Source organism: Staurois parvus, unplaced genomic scaffold (assembly GCF_062004578.1).
Source record: "Staurois parvus isolate SC_StPar_1 unplaced genomic scaffold, SC_StPar_1.0 ptg000195l, whole genome shotgun sequence".
NCBI classification, from domain to species: domain Eukaryota; kingdom Metazoa; phylum Chordata; class Amphibia; order Anura; family Ranidae; genus Staurois; species Staurois parvus.
The window spans coordinates 669652-693110 of record NW_028317991.1 but is presented as its reverse complement, the minus strand read 5'-3'; the positions used below and the strand labels follow the sequence as shown (position 1 = coordinate 693110).

General features: G+C 50.2%; 1 protein-coding gene across 3 annotated transcripts in view; it reads left to right on the top strand.

Annotated features, from left to right (window-relative positions):
* Nucleotides 1–10068: 10068 nt before the first annotated feature.
* Nucleotides 10069–23459, top strand: part of LOC149461645 (interferon-induced GTP-binding protein Mx2-like) — a 62957-nt gene continuing 49566 nt past the window's right edge. For all 3 annotated transcript variants that reach the window (XR_016312782.1, XR_016312783.1, XM_089677875.1), the window contains exons 1-3: nt 10069–10155; nt 19263–19457; nt 21416–21477. Coding sequence is in view for 1 of the 3 variants with exons in the window: in XM_089677875.1 (XP_089534001.1) it covers nt 19412–19457; nt 21416–21477 (108 nt within the window). In the remaining 2 variants the exon portion in view is untranslated. The remainder of the gene's footprint in view (nt 10156–19262; nt 19458–21415; nt 21478–23459) is intronic.

Sequence of the window (23459 nt, the reverse complement as noted above, 5' to 3'; positions counted from 1 at the left end):
TCTCTGACCACAACATTGTCATTCTGCAGTGTGTCACAAGCTGAAAGGCTGCAGCCAGGGACTGATGTGTGTCAGACATTTGTGAACACAACAAAGAACTGCACAAATGCCAGAATTTACATGATTGTGCCTGAGTTGGTATCTCAGTTCAGAAAGAAGATGGTGAACCTGGATCATGCCTGAACCAAGGTGGCTCCATCCTTTCAGAGAGACAAGCAGATGAAGGCATTGTCAGGAAAGGAAGGAGGGGGTTGTGATTTTTGTAAGAGGTAATAAAGCACAAAGCCCTGGGGCATAAGGATTTTCTGCCCTGGGTACAATGAGCCAGGAGGTGTTCTAGGACTGCCCCAGACATTCCTATCATGTAAGGGCCCTGCAAGCCCTGAGTCACATTGCTCATGGTATGCAGGAGTATCTTTCAGACAGATACAGAGCGGCACAGTCCAAAGCAGCCTTTCTTAAATTTTTTACCTTGGAAGGACCCTTGCCATAAAGTTTGAGGACTTGGGGAGTGTTGGTGTGTTCAGCGATGCATTGGTGGTCGGTGGCAGTGTTAATGAACCCTTTTGTGCCGCATTAGAGGCCAATGGCAACGTCTAGTAAACCCTTCATAATGCAGCATGAAGGGGTTAATTAACACTGCCACAACCCACCAATGGAGATGGATGTTTTCAATAGCATTGTCACTGACCATCAGTGCATCATGACGTGGTACTGGCTAGTATGGAGGGGTTAATTAACACTGTCACTGGCCACCAGTGCATCATGACGGGGTTGATCCTGCCACTGGCCACTAATGCAGTAGTAGTCAGGTCAGTGTTAATTCTTTAATGCTGCATTAGTGGCCCCTGGCAGTGTTAACCCCTTCATCCCTCACACCCGTTAAAGAGTTATTCAGTGCTCGGTATATAGGTAAAGAGACTCTGAGGATAAGCATTCATCAGATACTTTGGGCAATAAAGGAGATACATGGGACCTCCAGATGTGTGCCATTAACAGTTATATAGAACCTAAAGATGTGTGCCATTGACAGAGTTATATAGGACCTCCAGATGTGTGGCAGCGAAGGGGTTAAAAGGATTCATCAGACAATAAAAGGGTTACATGGAACCTCCAGATGTATGGCCGTGAAGGGGTAAAACAGATCAGACATTTTTAGCAGTGAGGGGATTACATGGGACCTCTAGATGGTTAGCCATGAAAGGGCTCAATGGAACTTCCAGATGTGTGTCAGTAAAGGGATTTCATGGGACCTTCATATGTGTTGCAGTGACGGGGGTTACAAAGGACCTCCAGATCCAGTGAAGGGGTTAAATGGTTTAAGACCTTTTGGCAATAAAGGGAATGCATGGGACCACCAGATGTGTGGAAGTGAAGGGGTTACATTGAACTTCCAGATGTGGCAGTGAAGGTGTTACATGGAAGCTCCAGGTATGTGGCAGTGAGAGGGTTTTATGGGAAGTCCAGATGTGTGGCAGCGAAGGGGGTAAATTGATTCAGAGATTTTGGCAATGAAGGCGTTACATGGGACCTCCAGATGTGTGGCAATGAAGGGGTTACATGGGACCTCCAGATGTGTGGCAATGAAGGGGTTACATGGGACCTCCAGATGTGTGGCAGTCAAGGGGTTACATGGGACCTCCAGACATGTCACAATGAAGGTGTTACCTTCGACTCCCAGGTGTGGCAATGAAGGGCTTACATTGCATTTCCAGATGTGGCAGTGAAGGTGTTACATTGGACTTCCAGATGTGGCAGCGAAGGGGTTACATTGGCCTTCCAGATGTGGCAGCGAAGGGGAGTAACACTGTCCTTCCAGATGTGACAACGAAGGGGTTACATGGGACCTCCAGATATGTGGCAATGAAGGGGTTGCAGGGTACTAGCAGAAGTAATTATGTTTCGTTTTTCATTCTGCAGAAGAGGAAGAGGTATCTCCAGATGTGGCAGTGAAGGGGTTACCTGGGACCTCCAGATGTGTGGCAGTGAGGGGGTTACATGGGACCTCCAGATGTGTGGCAGTGAAGGAGTAACATGGGACCTCCAGATGTGTGGCAGTGAAGGGGTTACACGGGACCTCCAAATGTGTGGCAGTGAAGGAGTTACATAGGACCTCCAGATATGTGGCTGTGAAGGGGTTACATGGGACCTCCAGATGTGTGACAGTGAAGGGGTTACCTGGGACCTCCAGATGTGTGGCAGTAAAGGGGTTACACGGGACCTCCAGACTTGTAGCAGTGAAGAGGTTACATGGGAGCTCCAGATACTTGGCAGTGAAGGGGTTACATGGGACCTCCAGATACTTGGCAGTGAAGGGGTTACATGGGACCTCCAGATGTGTGGCAGTGAGGGGGTTACAGGGACCTCCAGATGTGTGACAGTGAGGGGGTTACATGGGACCTCCAGATCTGTGGCAGTGAAGGGGTTACATGGGACCAACACATATGTGGCAGTGGAGGGGTTACATGGGACCTTCAGATGTGTGGCAGTGAGGGGGTTACACAGGACCTTCAGATGTTTGGCAGTAAAGGGGTTACACGGGACCTCCAGACTTGTAGCAGTGAAGGGGTTACATGGGAGCTCCAGATACTTGGCAGTGAAGGGGTTACATGAGACCTCCAGATGCGTGGCACTGAGGGGGTTACACGGGATCTCCAGATACTTGGCAGTGAAGGGGTTACATGGGACCTCCAGATGTGTCGCAGTGAGGGGGTTACACGGGACCTCCAGATGTGTGGCAGTGAGGGGGTTACACGGGACCTCCAGATGTGTGACAGTGAGGGGGTTACATGGGACCAACACATATGTGGCAGTGAAGGGGTTACACGGGACCTCCAGATGTGTGGCAGTGAAGGGGTTACACGGGACCTCCAGATGTGTGGCAGTGAAGGGGTTACACGGGACCTCCAGATGTGTGGCAGTGAGGGGGTTACACAGTACCTCCATATACGTGGCAGTGAAGGGGTTACCTGAGACCTCCAGATACGTGGCAGTGAAGGGGTTACCTGAGACCTCCAGATGTGTGGCAGTGGGGGGGTTACACGGGACCTCCAGATGTGTGGCAGTGAGGGGGTTACACAGTACCTCCATATACGTGGCAGTGAAGGGGTTACCTGAGACCTCCAGATGTGTGGCAGTGAGGGGGTTACATGGGACCTCCAGATGTGTGGCAGTGAAGGGGTTACACGGGACCTCCAGACTTGTAGCAGTGAAGGGGTTACATGGGAGCTCCTGATACTTGGCAGTGAAGGGGTTACATGGGACCTCCACATGTGTGGCAGTGAGGGGGTTACATGAGACCTCCAGATACTTGGCAGTGAAGGGGTTACATGGGACCTCCAGATGCGTGGCACTGAGGGGGTTACACGGGACCTCCAGATACTTGGCAGTGAAGGGGTTACACGGGACCTCCAGATACTTGGCAGTGAGGGGGTTACATGAAACCTCCAGATACTTGGCAGTGAGGGGGTTACAGGGGACCTCCAGATGTGTGGCAGTGAGGTGGTTACACGGGACCTCCAGATGTGTGGCAGTGAAGGGGTTACATGGGACCTCCAGATGTGTGGCAGTGAGGGGGTTACACGGGACCTCCAGATGTTTGGCAGTGAAGGGGTTACATGGGACCTCCAGATGTTTGGCAGTGAAGGGGTTACATGGGACCTCCAGATGTGTGGCAGTAAAGGGGTTACATGGGACCTCCAGATGTGTGGCAGTGAGGGGGTTACATGGGACCTCCAGATACTTGGCAGTGAGGGGGTTACACGGGACCTACAGATACTTGGCAGTGAATGGGGTTACATGGGACCTCCAGATTTGTGGCAGTGAAGGGGTTACATGGGACCTCCAGATGTGTGGCAGTGAAGGGGTTACCTGGGACCTCCAGATGTGTGGCAGTGAGGGGGTTACACGGGACCTCCAGACATGTCACAATGAAGGTGTTACCTTCGACTCCCAGGTGTGGCAATGAAGGGCTTACATTGCATTTCCAGATGTGGCAGTGAAGGTGTTACATTGGACTTCCAGATGTGGCAGCGAAGGGGTTACATTGGCCTTCCAGATGTGGCAGCGAAGGGGAGTAACACTGTCCTTCCAGATGTGACAACGAAGGGGTTACATGGGACCTCCAGATATGTGGCAATGAAGGGGTTGCAGGGTACTAGCAGAAGTAATTATGTTTCGTTTTTCATTCTGCAGAAGAGGAAGAGGTATCTCCAGATGTGGCAGTGAAGGGGTTACCTGGGACCTCCAGATGTGTGGCAGTGAGGGGGTTACATGGGACCTCCAGATGTGTGGCAGTGAAGGAGTAACATGGGACCTCCAGATGTGTGGCAGTGAAGGAGTTACATGGGACCTCCAGATGTGTGACAGTGAAGGGGTTACACGGGACCTCCAAATGTGTGGCAGTGAAGGAGTTACATAGGACCTCCAGATATGTGGCTGTGAAGGGGTTACATGGGACCTCCAGATGTGTGGCAGTAAAGGGGTTACACGGGACCTCCAGACTTGTAGCAGTGAAGAGGTTACATGGGAGCTCCAGATACTTGGCAGTGAAGGGGTTACATGGGACCTCCAGATACTTGGCAGTGAAGGGGTTACATGGGACCTCCAGATGTGTGGCAGTGAGGGGGTTACAGGGACCTCCAGATGTGTGACAGTGAGGGGGTTACATGGGACCTCCAGATCTGTGGCAGTGAAGGGGTTACATGGGACCAACACATATGTGGCAGTGAAGGGGTTACATGGGACCTCCAGATGTGTGGCAGTGAGGGGGTTACACAGGACCTTCAGATGTTTGGCAGTAAAGGGGTTACACGGGACCTCCAGACTTGTAGCAGTGAAGGGGTTACATGGGAGCTCCAGATACTTGGCAGTGAAGGGGTTACATGAGACCTCCAGATGCGTGGCACTGAGGGGGTTACACGGGATCTCCAGATACTTGGCAGTGAGGGGGTTACACGGGACCTCCAGATGTGTGGCAGTGAGGGGGTTACACGGGACCTCCAGATGTGTGACAGTGAGGGGGTTACATGGGACCTCCAGATGTGTGGCAGTGAAGGGGTTACATGGGACCAACACATATGTGGCAGTGAAGGGGTTACACGGGACCTCCAGATGTGTGGCAGTGAAGGGGTTACACGGGACCTCCAGATGTGTGGCAGTGAGGGGGTTACACAGTACCTCCATATACGTGGCAGTGAAGGGGTTACCTGAGACCTCCAGATGTGTGGCAGTGGGGGGGTTACATGGGACCTCCAGATGTGTGGCAGTGAAGGGGTTACACGGGACCTCCAGATGTGTGGCAGTGAGGGGGTTACACAGTACCTCCATATACGTGGCAGTGAAGGGGTTACCTGAGACCTCCAGATGTGTGGCAGTGAGGGGGTTACATGGGACCTCCAGATGTGTGGCAGTGAAGGGGTTACACGGAACCTCCAGACTTGTAGCAGTGAAGGGGTTACATGGGAGCTCCTGATACTTGGCAGTGAAGGGGTTACATGGGACCTCCACATGTGTGGCAGTGAGGGGGTTACATGAGACCTCCAGATACTTGGCAGTGAAGGGGTTACATGGGACCTCCAGATGCGTGGCACTGAGGGGGTTACACGGGACCTCCAGATACTTGGCAGTGAAGGGGTTACACGGGACCTCCAGATACTTGGCAGTGAGGGGGTTACATGAAACCTCCAGATACTTGGCAGTGAGGGGGTTACAGGGGACCTCCAGATGTGTGGCAGTGAGGTGGTTACACGGGACCTCCAGATGTGTGGCAGTGAAGGGGTTACATGGGACCTCCAGATGTGTGGCAGTGAGGGGGTTACACGGGACCTCCAGATGTTTGGCAGTGAAGGGGTTACATGGGACCTCCAGATGTGTGGCAGTAAAAGGGTTACATGGGACCTCCAGATGTGTGGCAGTGAGGGGGTTACATGGGACCTCCAGATACTTGGCAGTGAGGGGGTTACACGGGACCTACAGATACTTGGCAGTGAATGGGGTTACATGGGACCTCCAGATTTGTGGCAGTGAAGGGGTTACATGGGACCTCCAGATGTGTGGCAGTGAAGGGGTTACCTGGGACCTCCAGATGTGTGGCAGTGAGGGGGTTACACGGGACCTCCAGACATGTCACAATGAAGGTGTTACCTTCGACTCCCAGGTGTGGCAATGAAGGGCTTACATTGCATTTCCAGATGTGGCAGTGAAGGTGTTACATTGGACTTCCAGATGTGGCAGCGAAGGGGTTACATTGGCCTTCCAGATGTGGCAGCGAAGGGGAGTAACACTGTCCTTCCAGATGTGACAACGAAGGGGTTACATGGGACCTCCAGATATGTGGCAATGAAGGGGTTGCAGGGTACTAGCAGAAGTAATTATGTTTCGTTTTTCATTCTGCAGAAGAGGAAGAGGTATCTCCAGATGTGGCAGTGAAGGGGTTACCTGGGACCTCCAGATGTGTGGCAGTGAGGGGGTTACATGGGACCTCCAGATGTGTGGCAGTGAAGGAGTAACATGGGACCTCCAGATGTGTGGCAGTGAAGGAGTTACATGGGACCTCCAGATGTGTGACAGTGAAGGGGTTACACGGGACCTCCAAATGTGTGGCAGTGAAGGAGTTACATAGGACCTCCAGATATGTGGCTGTGAAGGGGTTACATGGGACCTCCAGATGTGTGACAGTGAAGGGGTTACCTGGGACCTCCAGATGTGTGGCAGTAAAGGGGTTACACGGGACCTCCAGACTTGTAGCAGTGAAGAGGTTACATGGGAGCTCCAGATACTTGGCAGTGAAGGGGTTACATGGGACCTCCAGATACTTGGCAGTGAAGGGGTTACATGGGACCTCCAGATGTGTGGCAGTGAGGGGGTTACAGGGACCTCCAGATGTGTGACAGTGAGGGGGTTACATGGGACCTCCAGATCTGTGGCAGTGAAGGGGTTACATGGGACCTCCAGATGTGTGGCAGTGAGGGGGTTACACAGGACCTTCAGATGTTTGGCAGTAAAGGGGTTACACGGGACCTCCAGACTTGTAGCAGTGAAGGGGTTACATGGGAGCTCCAGATACTTGGCAGTGAAGGGGTTACATGAGACCTCCAGATGCGTGACACTGAGGGGGTTACACGGGATCTCCAGATACTTGGCAGTGAAGGGGTTACATGGGACCTCCAGATGTGTCGCAGTGAGGGGGTTACACGGGACCTCCAGATGTGTGGCAGTGAGGGGGTTACACGGGACCTCCAGATGTGTGACAGTGAGGGGGTTACATGGGACCTCCAGATGTGTGGCAGTGAAGGGGTTACATGGGACCAACACATATGTGGCAGTGAAGGGGTTACACGGGACCTCCAGATGTGTGGCAGTGAAGGGGTTACACGGGACCTCCAGATGTGTGGCAGTGAGGGGGTTACACAGTACCTCCATATACGTGGCAGTGAAGGGGTTACCTGAGACCTCCAGATGTGTGGCAGTGAGGGGGTTACATGGGACCTCCAGATGTGTGGCAGTGAAGGGGTTACACGGGACCTCCAGACTTGTAGCAGTGAAGGGGTTACATGGGAGCTCCTGATACTTGGCAGTGAAGGGGTTACATGGGACCTCCACATGTGTGGCAGTGAGGGGGTTACATGAGACCTCCAGATACTTGGCAGTGAAGGGGTTACATGGGACCTCCAGATGCGTGGCACTGAGGGGGTTACACGGGACCTCCAGATACTTGGCAGTGAAGGGGTTACACGGGACCTCCAGATACTTGGCAGTGAGGGGGTTACATGAAACCTCCAGATACTTGGCAGTGAGGGGGTTACAGGGGACCTCCAGATGTGTGGCAGTGAGGTGGTTACACGGGACCTCCAGATGTGTGGCAGTGAAGGGGTTACATGGGACCTCCAGATGTGTGGCAGTGAGGGGGTTACACGGGACCTCCAGATGTTTGGCAGTGAAGGGGTTACATGGGACCTCCAGATGTGTGGCAGTAAAGGGGTTACATGGGACCTCCAGATGTGTGGCAGTGAGGGGGTTACATGGGACCTCCAGATACTTGGCAGTGAGGGGGTTACACGGGACCTACAGATACTTGGCAGTGAATGGGGTTACATGGGACCTCCAGATTTGTGGCAGTGAAGGGGTTACATGGGACCTCCAGATGTGTGGCAGTGAAGGGGTTACCTGGGACCTCCAGATGTGTGGCAGTGAGGGGGTTACACGGAACCTCCAGACTTGTAGCAGTGAAGGGGTTACATGGGAGCTCCAGATACTTGGCAGTGAAGGGGTTACATGGGACCTCCAGATGTGTGGCAGTGAAGGGGTTACATGGGACCTCCAGATACTTGGCAGTGAAGGGGTTACACGGGGCCTCCAGATGCGTGGCACTGAGGGGGTTACACGGGATCTCCAGATACTTGGCAGTGAAGGGGTTACATGGGACCTCCAGATGTGTGGCAGTGAGGGGGTTACACGGGACCTCCAGATGTGTGGCAGTGAGTGGGTTACACGGGACCTCCAGATGCTTGGCACTGAGCGGGTTACACGGGATCTCCAGATACTTGGCAGTGAAGGGGTTACACGGGACCTCCAGATGTGTGGCAGTGAGGGGGTTACATGGGACCTCCAGATGTGTGGCAGTGAAGGGGTTATGGGACCTCCAGATGTGTGGCAGTGAAGGGGTTACATGGGACCTCCAGATGTGTGGCAGTGAAGGGGTTACATGGGACCTCCAGATGTGTGGCAGTGAAGGGGTTACATGGGACCAACACATATGTGGCAGTGAAGGCGTTACATGGGACCTCCAGATGTGTGACAGTGAAGGGGTTACACGGGACCTCCAGATGTGTGGCAGTGAAGGGGTTACATGAAACCTCCAGATACTTGGCAGTGAGGGGGTTACACGGGACCTCCAGATGTGTGGCAGTGAGGGGGTTACATGGGACCTCCAGATGTGTGGCAGTGAGGGGGTTACACGGGACCTCCAGATGTGTGGCAGTGAAGGGGTTACATGGGACCTCCAGATGTGTGGCAGTGAAGGGGTTACATGGGACCTCCAGATGTGTGGCAGTGAGGGGGTTACACGGGACCTCCAGATGTGTGGCAGTGAAGGGGTTACATGGGACCTCCAGATGTGTGACAGTGAAGGCGTTACATGGGACCTCCAGATACTTGACAGTGAAGGGGTTACACGGGACCTCCAGATGTGTGGCAGTGAAGGGGTTACATGAAACCTCCAGATACTTGGCAGTGAGGGGGTTACACGGGACCTCCAGATGTGTGGCAGTGAGGGGGTTACATGGGACCTCCAGATGTGTGGCAGTGAGGGGGTTACACGGGACCTCCAGATGTGTGGCAGTGAAGGGGTTACATGGGACCTCCAGATGTGTGGCAGTGAAGGGGTTACATGGGACCTCCAGATGTGTGGCAGTGAGGGGGTTACACGGGACCTCCAGATGTGTGGCAGTGAAGGGGTTACATGGGACCTCCAGATGTGTGGCAGTGAAGGGGTTACATGGGACCTCCAGATGTGTGGCAGTGAGGGGGTTACACGGGACCTCCAGATGTGTGGCAGTGAGGGGGTTACACGGGACCTCCAGATACTTGGCAGTGAAGGGGTTACATGGGACCTCCAGATGTGTGGCAGTGAAGGGGTTACCTGGGACCTCCAGATGTGTGGCAGTGAGGGGGTTACACGGGACCTTCAGATGTTTGGCAGTAAAGGGGTTACACGGGACCTCCAGACTTGTAGCAGTGAAGGGGTTACATGGGAGCTCCAGATACTTGGCAGTGAAGGGGTTACATTAGACCTCCAGATGTGTGGCAGTCAAGGTGTTACATGGGACCTCCAGATGCGTGGCACTAAGGGGGTTACACGGGATCTCCAGATACTTGGCAGTGAAGGGGTTACATGGGACCTCCCGATGTGTGGCAGTGAGGGGGTTACACGGGACGTCCAGATACTTGGCAGTGAAGAGATTGCAGCGAAACCTGGAAAATGACAATGACTCAGTTTCCATTCAGCAGAAGTGAGAGGGGAAACTGGCTTTCACTTTCTGTTCTGCAGAACAGAAAGCAGAGGGGGGCGGGGGAGCCACAGATCATCCCTCTAATAAAAGCAGAGGAGCGGACCTCCTGTCATTCTGGTCCTGGTGCTGGAGCTGTGCACAGGGGGTGAGTACACATCCATCTCTCATATACAGCCCACCATATAAAACAGATAAAAAGGGATCCTGATAGAATGACTCCCAGGTATGACCGGCTACAGTCAGCAAGAGTTCCTTATTCTGGAGCAGTTTTATATGGCAGCCAGTCAGAATTCATCTGATTTGAGTGCCGTGAATTTCATCTGTCCTGCTCTCCACAATGTTTTCATTGAATCGACTATTTCACAAGTCTGACATAGAACATTCTTATTCCAGAGTTCTGAATTTGTTCTCAATGGAGAGAATTTTTTTAAATGTATATTATTATTATTATACAGTATTTATAAAGCGCCAATAGTTCGCTCAGCGCTGTACATTACAAAGGGGGACAGAACATGTGACACAACAATACCAATACAATGCAAAACATGAGGGGATTGAGGGCCCTGCTCTTTCGAGCTTACAATCTAGGAGGGAGGGGATAGCTGTGGGGGATGGGGTGGTAGGAAGAGTGGAGGAGGTCGGCAAGTTAGCAGGGGGTGGGGTAGGCTTCCCTGAAGAGGTGGGTTTTCAGGGTGCGCCTAAAGGAGAGGAGAGTAGGTGATAATCTGATGGGTTGGGGCAGGGAGTTCCAGAGGATGGGTGACACCCTGGAGAAGTCCTGGAGGCGGGCATGGGAGGAGGAGACCAGGGAACTAGAGAGGAGGAGGTCTTGTGAGGAGCTGAGTGTGCGTGCTGGGCGGTACTTGGATATTAGGTCAGTGATGTAGTTCGGCACAGTATGGTGGACGGCTTTGTACGTCAGCGTTAGGATTTTGAATTTGATCCGTTGCGCAGTCGGAAGCCAGTGGAGGGATTGGCAGAGTGGGGTGGCGGAAACGGAGCGGTTGGAAAGGTGAATGAGTCTGGCAGCCGTATTCAGGATGGACTGAAGCGGGGATAGCCTGTGGCGAGGCAGGCCAGGGAGGAGGGAGTTGCAGTAGTCGAGTCGTGATATGATGAGGGAGTGGATGAGCTGTTTAGTGGTTTCTGGGGTTAGGAACGTGCGGATTTTGGCGATCTTGCGGAGGTGGAGTCTGCACGAGTTTGTTAAAGATTGGACTTGGGGCTGGAAGGATAGGTTGGAGTCCAGAATGATACCAAGTACTCTGGCCTGCGGGGCGGGTTTGATGGTGGCGTTGTTGGATGTGATGGAGAAGTCAATGGGGGGTGGTGTCCAGGCTGGGGGGAAGACAAGAAACTCGGTTTTGGAGAGGTTCAGTTTAAGGAAGTGGAGTGACATCCAGTCTGATATGTCGCTCAGCAGGTGTGTGATTCGGGCAGAGACCGAGGGGGTGAGGTGGGGGGTTGAGAGATAGATTTGTGTGTCGTCGGCATAGAGGTGGTAGTTGAAGCCGTGAGAGTGTATGAGTTGGCCAAGGGAGGAGGTGTAGATGGAGAAGAGAAGGGGCCCGAGGACAGAGCCTTGAGGGACCCCAACAGAGAGGAAGTGAGAGGGAGGTGGTAGCATTATAGGTAACGCAGAAAGAGCGTTGTGACAGGTAGGATGAGAGCCAGGAGAGAGCAGAATCTCTGAGGCCGAGGGAGTGTAATTTTTTGAGGAGGAGGGGGTGGTCGACTGTGTCGAAGGCCGCAGAGAGGTCAAGGAGTAGGAGCACTGAATAGTGGCCATTAGCTTTGGTGGTTAGCAGGTCGTTGGAGAGTTTGAGTAAGGCAGTTTCGGTGGAGTGTAGGGGACGGAAGCCGGACTGTAGGGGATCGAGGAGGTTGTTGTCGTTGAGGTGAGAGCATAGGCGGGTGTAGACTAGGCGCTCAAGGAGTTTGGATGTAAATGGGAGCAGGGAGATGGGTCTGAGGTTGTTCGGGTCATTGGGGTCCAGGGAGGGCTTTTTATGGGGGTGATGTGTGCATGTTTCAGAGGGGAGGGGAAAGTGCCGGAGGAGAGGGAGAGATTAAAGATGTGGGTGAGGGAGCGTAGGATGGAGGGGGAGGGAGGTCGTAGGAGTTGTGAGGGGATAGGGTCGAGGGGGCAGGTGGTGAGGCGGGCATCAGAGAGGATCTTGGAGACTTCCTCGATGGTAGTAAGGTTAAAGGTGCGGAGTGTTGGGGGAGCTTCAGTATGAGGAATGTAGGGTGGGGTTGAAGAGGAGGTCAGAGCAGTGGTGGGGCCGTGGGAGAGGGGTGATGAGGGGGTAGCTGAGTGAGGGGGAAGGGGGTTGGAGGGAGTTTGAGCAGACCTGCGGGTTATGTCGAGGGGGAGGGGGGGATGAGGGGGTAGCTGTGTGAGAGGGGACAGGTTGAGAGGGCGTGTGAGTTGCGGCAATGTCCTTGCGAATTGTGTCAATCTTGTTTTTGAAGTGATTGGCAATCTCAAGGGCAGTGAGTGAGGTGCTGGGTGGAGAGAGTAGAGAGTTGAAGGTGGAGAAGGGTCGGCGAGGATTGGAGGAGAGGGCCTTGATGAGGGTCAGGAAGTAGGCTTGTTTGGCAGCATGGAGGGAGTAGGTGTGGAAGGCAGATTTGTAGCGGGTGAAGGCTTGTTGGGATTTGGTTTTGCGCCATAGTCACTCCAGGGCACGACTGTCGTTTGAGGGTTTTGGTGTGATCAGTCTGCCAAGGCTGGAGCGGTCGGGGTCTGATGTTGCGTGTGGTTAAAGGCGCTAGTGAGTCAAGGGCTGTTGAGAGCGCGTTGTTGTAGGCGGTCATAGCCAAGTCGGGGCAGGACAGGGGGAGGATGCTGTCGTGGAGTTGATCAGCTGCAGAGTGGAGGGGGGCAGGGTTAAGGTTGCGGAGGTTACGGCTGGTAGTAGTGTGACATTTGGAGGGGTAGGCGTTGGAGGACGAGGAGATAGAGAAGGTAATCAGGTTGTGGTCAGAGAGAGGGAAGGGGGTGTTAGTGAGGTTGTGGGGAGCGTAGCGGTTGGAGAAGACAAGATCAAGGATATTACCGTTGGAGTGGGTGGTGGATTGTATGCACTGTGCAAGTGCAAAGGAGGAGGTTAAGTGGAGGAGACGGGCTGTGTCCGGGTTGTCGAGGTTGACAGGGATGTTGAAATCCCCAAGGATGATGGTGGGTAGCTCAGAGGAGAGGAAGTAGGGTAGCCAGGAGGAGAAGTCATCCAGGAAGCGGGATATGGATCTAGGAGGCCCGTATATCACAGCAATCTTCAGGGGGGTTGGGGAGAATAGTCGGACGCAGTGTGCCTCGAAGGAGGAGAAAGATAGGGAGGGGGGGTTTGGGAGGACTCGGAAGGTGCTCTGCGGTGACAGGAGCAGACCAACCCCACCACCTTTATGACCGTTAGGCCTGGGTGAGTGGGTCCAGGTGAGACCTCCGTAGGAGAGTGCAGCAGGGGAGGTAGAGTCAGTGGGCTGCATCCAGGTTTCCGTGATCGCTAGGAGGTTGAGGGAACGGGAAACAAAGAGGTCGTGGATGGCGGTAAGCTTGTTGCACACCGATCGGGCGTTCAGGAGTGCACATGAAAACGGGGGGGGAGATACTAAGTTGCGGGGGTTGCAGCAGGACGTGGAGGCGGGAGGGTGTTGTGCGGGTGAGGGAGGTGGTGGAGGGCCAGGATTCGGGGAGATGTCCCCCGCGGTTATGAGGAGGAGAAGGGTGAGAAAGGTGGCATGGGAGCGGGATGTGCAGGAGCGTGAGGAACTACTAGTGGAGGTGTTGGGGTCAGTGGGAGAGCGGAGTAATAGGAGGAGGTGGTGGGTGCCGTAGAGGGGCGAAGGAAGCAGTGAGGACACAATATACAATTGCTTTGGAGGAGCAGAGGGATATAGTGAATGGATTTTGGGAACGGAGGAGAGGAAAATGAGAAGGAGGAGTGGAAGAGGCATTTTGGGGAGGTGATGAGAGCAATAGTAGGGAGATGAGAGCAATGAGGGGGAGATGTACAAGTTTTGGGGTGGAGCAGAGGGGTAAAGAAATGAGATTTGGGAACAGAGGATAGTAATATGAAGAGGAGAAGAGGGGTGTATTATATAAAGGTACACGGAGTGGGACTCAGGTATGTAAGAGATGTTTCCCAGGGTGTTTGCTTGCAGTCTGTCCAGCGTGCAGTAGGGATTCTTGTTGTTGTGTCTTCCTGCTACTTAAGTTCAACTGCTGTGTTTAACTGCATCGCACTCGTTCAAAGCCGCATTCAATCATAAGCAGCACCCCCATCAGAGACTGTGCCCCCCATCAGAGATCTTCCCCCCATGAGCTGATCTAAATTTATAGGGAGATGCTCAAATGAGCATTCAACTCCGCCCCAATTAGAAGCTGATAAGGCTCACATGAATAGTGGGGGATGTTTCTTAGGAACCAGGCTACAGTCATAAACCTGAGTGCACCTAGAGGTGAGGACTGGTCAGCATACAGACAAATATAAATACACCATTTGTTCAGAATTTAACAGGAGTCAATGCGGTTTTCTGGTTAAGAGCGGAGGTAGGAGATAGATGCAGTTACCTGTGAAAGTAGATAAGGCATAATTAAACTGCTGTGTTTAACTGCATCGCACTCGTTCAAAGCCGCACTCAATCATAAGCAGCACCCCCATCAGAGACTGTGCCCCCCATCAGAGATATATATACTGTACATTTCTTTATTTTTCATTTCTGGAGGTGGGCTTTAATGTATATAGGACATTTTTTTGCCGTGTTCTATTAGGGAGTTTTCCCCGGAGACACAGCAGGAAACAAAAGAAAATGTCTGCATAGTGATGGGATACAGCTGTACCTGGAGCAGGTGTCCCCATTGGAAGATTTCCTTTTACATCCTGTTCTGGTGACAACAGTAGTTTCTGTCCCCGGTGATAATATTCAGCAGGAGACAAATAGAGAAGGTGAATATCCCCAGCAGGGATGCAGTAATTGACAGGAATACTTCTCTTTCCTTACTCTATCCAAAATTAAAATGGGTATTGCCAAGACATGGACTTTAATGCCTTACTTGTGTAGGGGACAGGTCCTCTTTAGTTACGTTACAGTCATATTTCTGGCACTTGTACCATTTCCAGAGTTTCAGGAATTGCCAACTACATGTTATTTGATCCCACACCCAGATGAATGGTCTGCCGCCTGCTAATGTACTGCTTAATCTGTGATGACATCATCCTTCAAACCGAATGTAATCGAATATAAAGGACAAGCCCTGTTATATGAGCCGTCTGGCATATTTGGAAACCTTAGCTAGAGCATAAAGAGACCCTGTCACCACATGTAAAGTCTGTATGTTATTACAGCACGGCAATGGCAATACTCGCTATTAGGGCTCATTCACACCATGCTGTTCATTGATGGAAGCCATAGTACAACTTCTATGAAGGGAGGAGGGAGGCACAAATGTCAGGGGGTACCCGGCGCTCCTGACAAGTGCGTATGACAGGTCCAGCTGATGGTGTTAAAATGGTTATAAAGCCTAATGCATTGTATGTATTAACCACTCGCCCTCCTGAGGATTTACCCCCCCCCCCTTCCTGACCAGGCCATTTTTTGCGATAGGACGCTGCGTTACTTTAACTTGCAATTGCACGGTCATGCAACGCTGCACCCAAATTAAATTTACGTCCTTTTTCCCCCACAAATGGTATTTGATCACCTGTGCATTTTTTTATTTTTTTGCTATAAAACATATCCTGTAAAAAATGTAACAAATCAAATTTTGTCATAAATTAAGGCTAAAATATATTCTGCTCCATGTCTTTGCTAAAAAAAAATCCCAATACGTGTAAATTAATTGGTTTACGCACAAATGGCGGTATAGATACTGGGATTTTAAAAAAAAATTGTTAAATTGTTACTAGTAATGGCAGTGCTCAGCGACTTATAATGGGACTGAAGCGGGCATTCTGACACTGAGGGAAAACTGACTTGGTGTCACTGGCATCCCCAGTGACACCAATACAGTGATCTGTGCTAATAAAAAGCATTGACACTGTACTAATGACACTGGGCAGGAAGGGGTTAACATCTGGGGCGATCAAAGGGTTAACAGTGTGCAGGGAGTGTTTTACTAGGGGGTGGTGTGTTGGTGCTTCACTGTAAGCACACTGCTGTGGATGGGGTGACAGGGAGGCGGACTGTTAGTAAACAAAGCAGTCCTCCTCCCCGTCAGTGACCGTTAGAAATCACCTGGCCCCGGCGAGTAATTACCGGCCGGGGCCCTGTGATTGATGGCAGCGGTTTCACAGTATGCTGTGTGTGTGCTTCACTGTAAGCACACTGCTTTGTATGGCTCTGCTATGCAGTGTGCAGGAGCTGACAGGGGAGAAATCTGTGTTGTTTATACACAGGTCTCTCTCCTGTCGGAGATACTCAGCGATCACCGGGTGCTGGCGAGGAATCACTGCCTGGGACCCGGTGATTGCCAGCCGAGGCTGCTAATGGCAGCGCGCACACAGTGCGCGCGCACCCCTTATCCGCAACTGCAAAATCACATATATATGTACGTGATTTTGCGCACCCATGCCGCACTGTAGCAGCATTTCTGCTATAGGGCGGCACAGAAATGGTTAAGTGGTTAAAGTATAACTAAAGGCAAAACCTTTTTTTGGGGGGGGGGGGGGGATTTTGACCGGCTGGAGAGGGATTGCAACACCTATTAGGCTTTTATTGCCCCCGTTCCCCCGTTAGGAAGCGTCATCCCCTCTATTTGTTCTGTTTACCATTATCATTGAAAGTGAAAGACAATCCCAAATTTTGGGTTGTCCCCGGAAAAGCAAAAGACGGTAGATCTTCCAATGGGAATGCTAGTTCTGGTAACCTGGGGGGGTCCCAAAGGATTCTTTTAATTTGCAGAGATTTCCTCTCACTTCCTGATTTGGCAACAGGACAGGAAGTGAAGGGAAATTTCCCCATGGTGAAAAAAAAAAACAACTCTAATTCTACTTTAAATTCATTAGTGGGGCTAATTGTGAGTATAATGTCAAGTTATCACTGATGTGACCCCACAAGGATATTTTCCTCACTTCCTGCCAGAGTGACCACCATGGGGCAGCAAATGGCTTGCCCCAACCACCCTCACCCCATCTTATTTATTTGGTGTAGGTGATAGGTTCTCTTTATTTTGTATTTTTTAATAATGCTACTAATGGCATTTATACAGTCAGGTCCATAAATATTGGGACATCAACACAATTCTAACATTTTTGGCTCTATACACCACCACAATGGATTTGAAATGAAACGAACAAGATGTGCTTTAACTGCAGACTGTCAGCTTTAATTTGAGGGTATTTACATCCAAATCAGGTGAACGGTGTAGGAATTACAACAGTTTGCATATGTGCCTCCCACTTGTTAAGGGACCAAAAATAATGGGACAATTGGCTTCTCAGCTGTTCCATGGCCAGGTTTGTGTTATTCCCTTATTATCCCAATTACAATGAGCAGATAAAAGGTCCAGAGTTCATTCCAAGTGTGCTATTTGCATTTGGAATCTGTTGCTGTCAACTCTCAAGATGATATCCAAAGAGCTGTCACTATCAGTGAAGCAAGCCATCATTAGGCTGAAAAAACAAAACATACCCATCAGAGAGATAGCAAAAACATTAGGCGTGGCCAAAACAACTGTTTGGAACATTCTTAAAAAGAAGGAACGCACCGGTGAGCTCAGCAACACCAAAAGACCCGGAAGACCACGGAAAACAACTGTGGTGGATGACCGAATAATTCTTTCCCTGGTGAAGAAAACACCCTTCACAACAGTTGGCCAGATCAAGAACACTCTCCAGGAGGTAGGTGTATGTGTGTCAAAGTCACCAATCAAGAGAAGACTTCACCAGAGTGAATACAGAGGGTTCACCACAAGATGTAAACCATTGGTGAGCCTCAAAAACAGGAAGGCCAGATTAGAGTTTGCCAAACAACATCTAAAAAAGCCTTCACAGTTCTGGAACAACATCCTATGGACAGAGGAGACCGAGATCAACTTGTACCAGAGTGATGGGAAGAGAAGAGTATGGAGAAGGAAAGGAACTGCTCATGATCCTAAGCATACCACCTCATCAGTGAAGCATGGTGGTGGTAGTGTCATGGCGTGGGCATGAATGGCTGCCAATGGAACTGGTTCTCTTGTATTTATTGATGATGTGACTGCTGACAAAAGCAGCAGGATGAATTCTGAAGTGTTTCGGGAATATTATCTGCTCATATTCAGCCAAATGCTTCAGAACTCATTGGACGCAGCTTCACAGTGCAGATGGACAATGACCCAAAGCAGACTGCAAAAGCAACCAAAGAGTTTTTTAAGGGAAAGAAGTGGAATGTTATGCAATGGCCAAGTCAATCACCTGACCTGAATCCGATTGAGCATGCATTTTACTTGCTGAAGACAAAACTGAAGGGAAAATGCCCCAAGAACAAGCAGGAACTGAAGACAGTTGCAGTAGAGGCCTGGCAGAGCATCACCAGGGATGAAACCCAGCGTCTGGTGATGTCTATGCGTTCCAGACTTCAGGCTGTAATTCACTGCAAAGGATTTGCAACCAAGTATTAAAAAGTGAAAGTTTGATTTATGATTATTATTCTGTCCCATTACTTTTGGTCCCTTAAAAAGTGGGAGGCACATATGCAAACTGTTGTAATTCCTACACCGTTCACCTGATTTGGATGTAAATACCCTCAAATTAAAGCTGACAGTCTGCAGTTAAAGCACATCTTGTTCGTTTCATTTCAAATCCATTGTGGTGGTGTATAGAGCCAAAAATGTTAGAATTGTGTCGATGTCCCAATATTTATGGACCTGACTGTACATAGCAAAAGTTTCTGTTCCACCCACTGACACCAAAATTGGGGCACTATTCCTTCCACTTACACCAACAATGGGACACAATTCCTTCCACTTACACCCAGGATGGGGGACTATTCCTCCTACTGACACCAACAATGGGACACAATTCCTTCCTCTGACACCCAGGATGGGGGACTATTCCTCCTACTGACACCAACAATGGCACACTATTTCTTGCACTGACACCAGCAATGAGGCATTATTTATCCCAATGATATAAACGATGGAACACTTTTCCATTCACTGACACCAACATTGGCACACTGTTGCAAGGAACAGTGGAAGTCTTTTTAAAAATTGTGTTTTTTTTTGTTACCTTAAGCTTCTGACAAATCATTTGCTTTTACCTTTAGCCCTTCAGCCAATCAACAGCCTCCTTTATTCTGTTACACATTCGAGCCAACAGATCGAGCAACACAAACCTCTGAAGTGTAAACGAATCATCATTGTTTCTTCGGCTAAATACTGAAGAATTGTGCTTGACCAGAGGGAAGAGGAGACCATGGATCTGATCGTGGAGGACCTAGGGGAACCTCTGCCTAGTACAGGTAAGATTCAAGAGCTTTCCTTGTATGGATGTGTTCAACAGTGGTCTCCAAACTGTGGTCTGCCTGTGTTTATCCGGCCCTTTGGATCCCTCTGATACGATTCCTCCCACTGTCTACCAATGAGGCACCATTTCATCCACTGACACCAATGATGGGACACTGTTCCTTGCACTGACACCAATAATAAGGCATTACTCATCCCAATGATATAAACGATGGAACTGTTCACTGACACCAATGATGGGCACTGTTCCACTCACTGACTCCAAAATTGGGGCACTATTCCTTCCACTGACACCCAGGATGGGGCACTATTCCTCCTACTGACACCAACAATGGCACACTATTTCTTGCATTGACACCAGCAAGGAGGCATTATTTATCCTAATGATATAAACAATGGAACACTTTTACATTCACTGACACCAATGATGGGACACTGTTCTTTTCATTGACACCAAAATTGTGACACTATTCCTTCCACTGACACCAACAATGGGATGCAGTTCCTTCCACTGACACTGACGATAGGGCAATATTCATTTTAATTATATATAGAAGGGAGGACTTTTCCATTCACTGACACCAAAGATGGTGCATTATTCCTCCCACTGAAACCAACTATGGGGCACTGTTCCTCCCACTGACACCAAACATGGGACACTATTCATTCCACTGACACCAACAAAGGGACACATTCCTTCTTCTGACACCCAGGATGGGGCACCATGCCTTCCACTGGCAATAAACAATGGGACACAATTCTTTCTTCTGACACCAATGATGGGGCACTATTCCTCCCACTGACAACAACAGTGGGGCACTATTCCTCCCACTGACACCAATGATAGGGCACTATTCCTCCCACTGACACCAATGATGGGGCACTATTCCTTCCACTGACACCAATGATGGGACACTATTCCTTCCACTGACACCAATAATGAGGCACTATTCCTCCCACTGACAACAACAGTGGGGCACTATTCCTTTCATAGACAGACAGGATGGGGCACTATTTCTTCCACTGCCACCAATGATGGGGCACTATTCCTTCCACTGACACCCAAGATGGGGCACTATTCCTCCTACTGACACCAGCAATGGCACACTATTTCTTGCACTGACACCAGCAATGAGGCATTATTTATCCCAATGATATAAGCAATGGAACACTTTTCCATTCACTGACACCAATGATGGGACACTGTTCCTTCCACTGACACCTACAATGGGATGCAGTTCCTTCCACTGACACCCAGGATGGGGTACTATTCGTTCCAATTATATATACGAGGGAACACTTTTCCATTCACTGACACCAAAGATGGTGCATTATTCCTCCTACTGACACCAACTATGGGGCACTGTTCCTCCCATTGACACCAAAACTGGGACACTATTCCTTCCACTGGCACCAACAATGGGACACATTCCTTTTTTTCTGACACCCAGGATGGGACACCATTATTTCCACTGGCAATAAACAATGGGACACAATTCCTTCTCCTGACACCCAGGATGGGGCACCATTCCTCAAACTGACACCAATGATGGGGCACTATTCCTCCCACTGACAACAACAGTGGGGCACTATTCCTTTCATAGACAGACAGGATGGGTCACTATTTCTTCCACTGACACCAACTATGGGACACTATTTCTTCCACTGACACCAACTATGAGGTCCCGTATGACGATCGGTGTTCCACTGTGTCCGGAGGACACAGCGGGCACCGGATCACGGTGCTGCGTGCTCCCAGGAAGCGCGCACAAGCAGGGGGCGGGGAGGCCATTTATAAACGGCCACCCGCCCCTGCACTGCCACCGTGTGGCCGTTGATATACAACGGCCAGATGGAAGGTGGTTAACACACGAGCGAAGTAATGTGCCAAAATGCATGGTACAAATACACCAAATGTTTCCTATTAAAATATTTCCTTGACATCATTTTTCAGACCTCTCTGATCATTTACCTGAGGAGTCGACAATACCCTTGGCAGAGAATGATGATACCTGTGTAAGTAAGCCTCTGATTTCTCATTTATTTGGATTTATTGCTACCAATATTTATCAAATTGTGATTTTATATATAAAATGGTAATATTGAAGCCCTGATTCACATTCACGTTCCTGCGTGGGCACAAGAGCTCATTCATTTGAATGGACTCCCGTGCCCCGGGACACGCAAGGAAGAAGTCCCTGCACTGCTTTGGAAACCGCAGCCCGCACGGGAACCTCAGTTCCCAGTGCGGTCGCAATTTCCAGTGCGGGGGGCGTGCCATTAAAATGAATGGGACACGCCCGCGGGTCCGCATTCTTCTGTGTGGGTGGTGCGGCTGCACATATCAGAACCTAGCCTTAATGTGATCTGAAAAAAATAAACGTATATTCACCTAGGTGGCTGCAGCGCTGATCTAATTCTGCATCCTATCCCCTGCCAGCTCTACACTGAGAACTGAGTGATCAAAGATCGCTCAGTTCTCGGGTCCGCTCTGAGCAGAGAGCCATGATAGTTACCGCTCTATGCTCTGTCCCTCCAGCACTCACTGGAGCGCTGGGCTATGGAGGGGGTGGATGCAGCTAACTCTGGCTCTTGGTGCTGAGCTGAGAGGATGAGACAGCTGCCAGGCATCTGGGTGAATCCCTACATTGTCGGGATCCCTGCAGAGCCTGGACCAGCTCTGTGACATCAGTCAACAGAGGACTGTGTTGGCTGAATCTGGATCACAGGAGTGCAGAACTACACAGGAGACATATGGCCATAGGGATAGGGACGTTAGATTGGTCCTATGCACAGTATGTAACTGGGATAAGGACATTATATCGGTCCCATGTCTATAACTAGGATAGGAACATTCAATTGGTCCTATGGGTATAACTGGGATAGGGACATTCAATTGGTCCTATGGGTATAACTGGGATAGGGACATTCGATTGGTCCTATGTGTATACCTGTGATAGGGACATTCGATTGGTCCTATGTGTATAACTGGGATATGGACATTCGATTGGTCCTATGTGTATACCTGGAATAGGGACATTCGATTGGTCCTATGGGTATAACTGGGATAGGGACATTCGATTGGTCCTATGTGTATACCTGGAATAGAAACATTCGATTGGTCCTATGGGTATAACTGGGATAGGGACATTCGATTGGTCCTATGTGTATACCTGGAATAGGGACATTCGATTGGTCCTATGGGTATAACTGGGATAGGGACATTTGATTGGTCCTATGTGTATACCTGGAATAGGGACATTCGATTGGTCCTATGGGTATAACTGGGATAGGGACATTCGATTGGTCCTATGGGTATAACTGGGATATGGACATTCGATTGGTCCTATGTGTATACCTGGGATAGGGACATTCGATTGGTCCTATGTGTATAACTGGGATATGGACATTTGATTGGTCCTATGGGTATAACTGGGATAGGGACATTCGATTGGTCCTATGTGTATACCTGGAATAGAAACATTCGATTGGTCCTATGGGTATAACTGGGATAGGGACATTCGATTGGTCCTATGTGTATACCTGGAATAGGGACATTCGATTGGTCCTATGGGTATAACTGGGATAGGGACATTCGATTGGTCCTATGTGTATACCTGGAATAGGGACATTCGATTGGTCCTATGGGTATAACTGGGATAGGGACATTCGATTGGTCCTATGGGTATAACTGGGATATGGACATTCGATTGGTCCTATGTGTATACCTGGGATAGGGACATTCGATTGGTCCTATGTGTATAACTGGGATATGGACATTTGATTGGTCCTATGGGTATAACTGGGATAGGGACATTCGATTGGTCCTATGTGTATACCTGGAATATAAACATTCGATTGGTCCTATGGGTATAACTGGGATAGGGACATTCGATTGGTCCTATGTGTATACCTGGAATAGGGACATTCGATTGGTCCTATGGGTATAACTGGGATAGGGACATTCGATTGGTCCTATGGGTATAACTGGGATATGG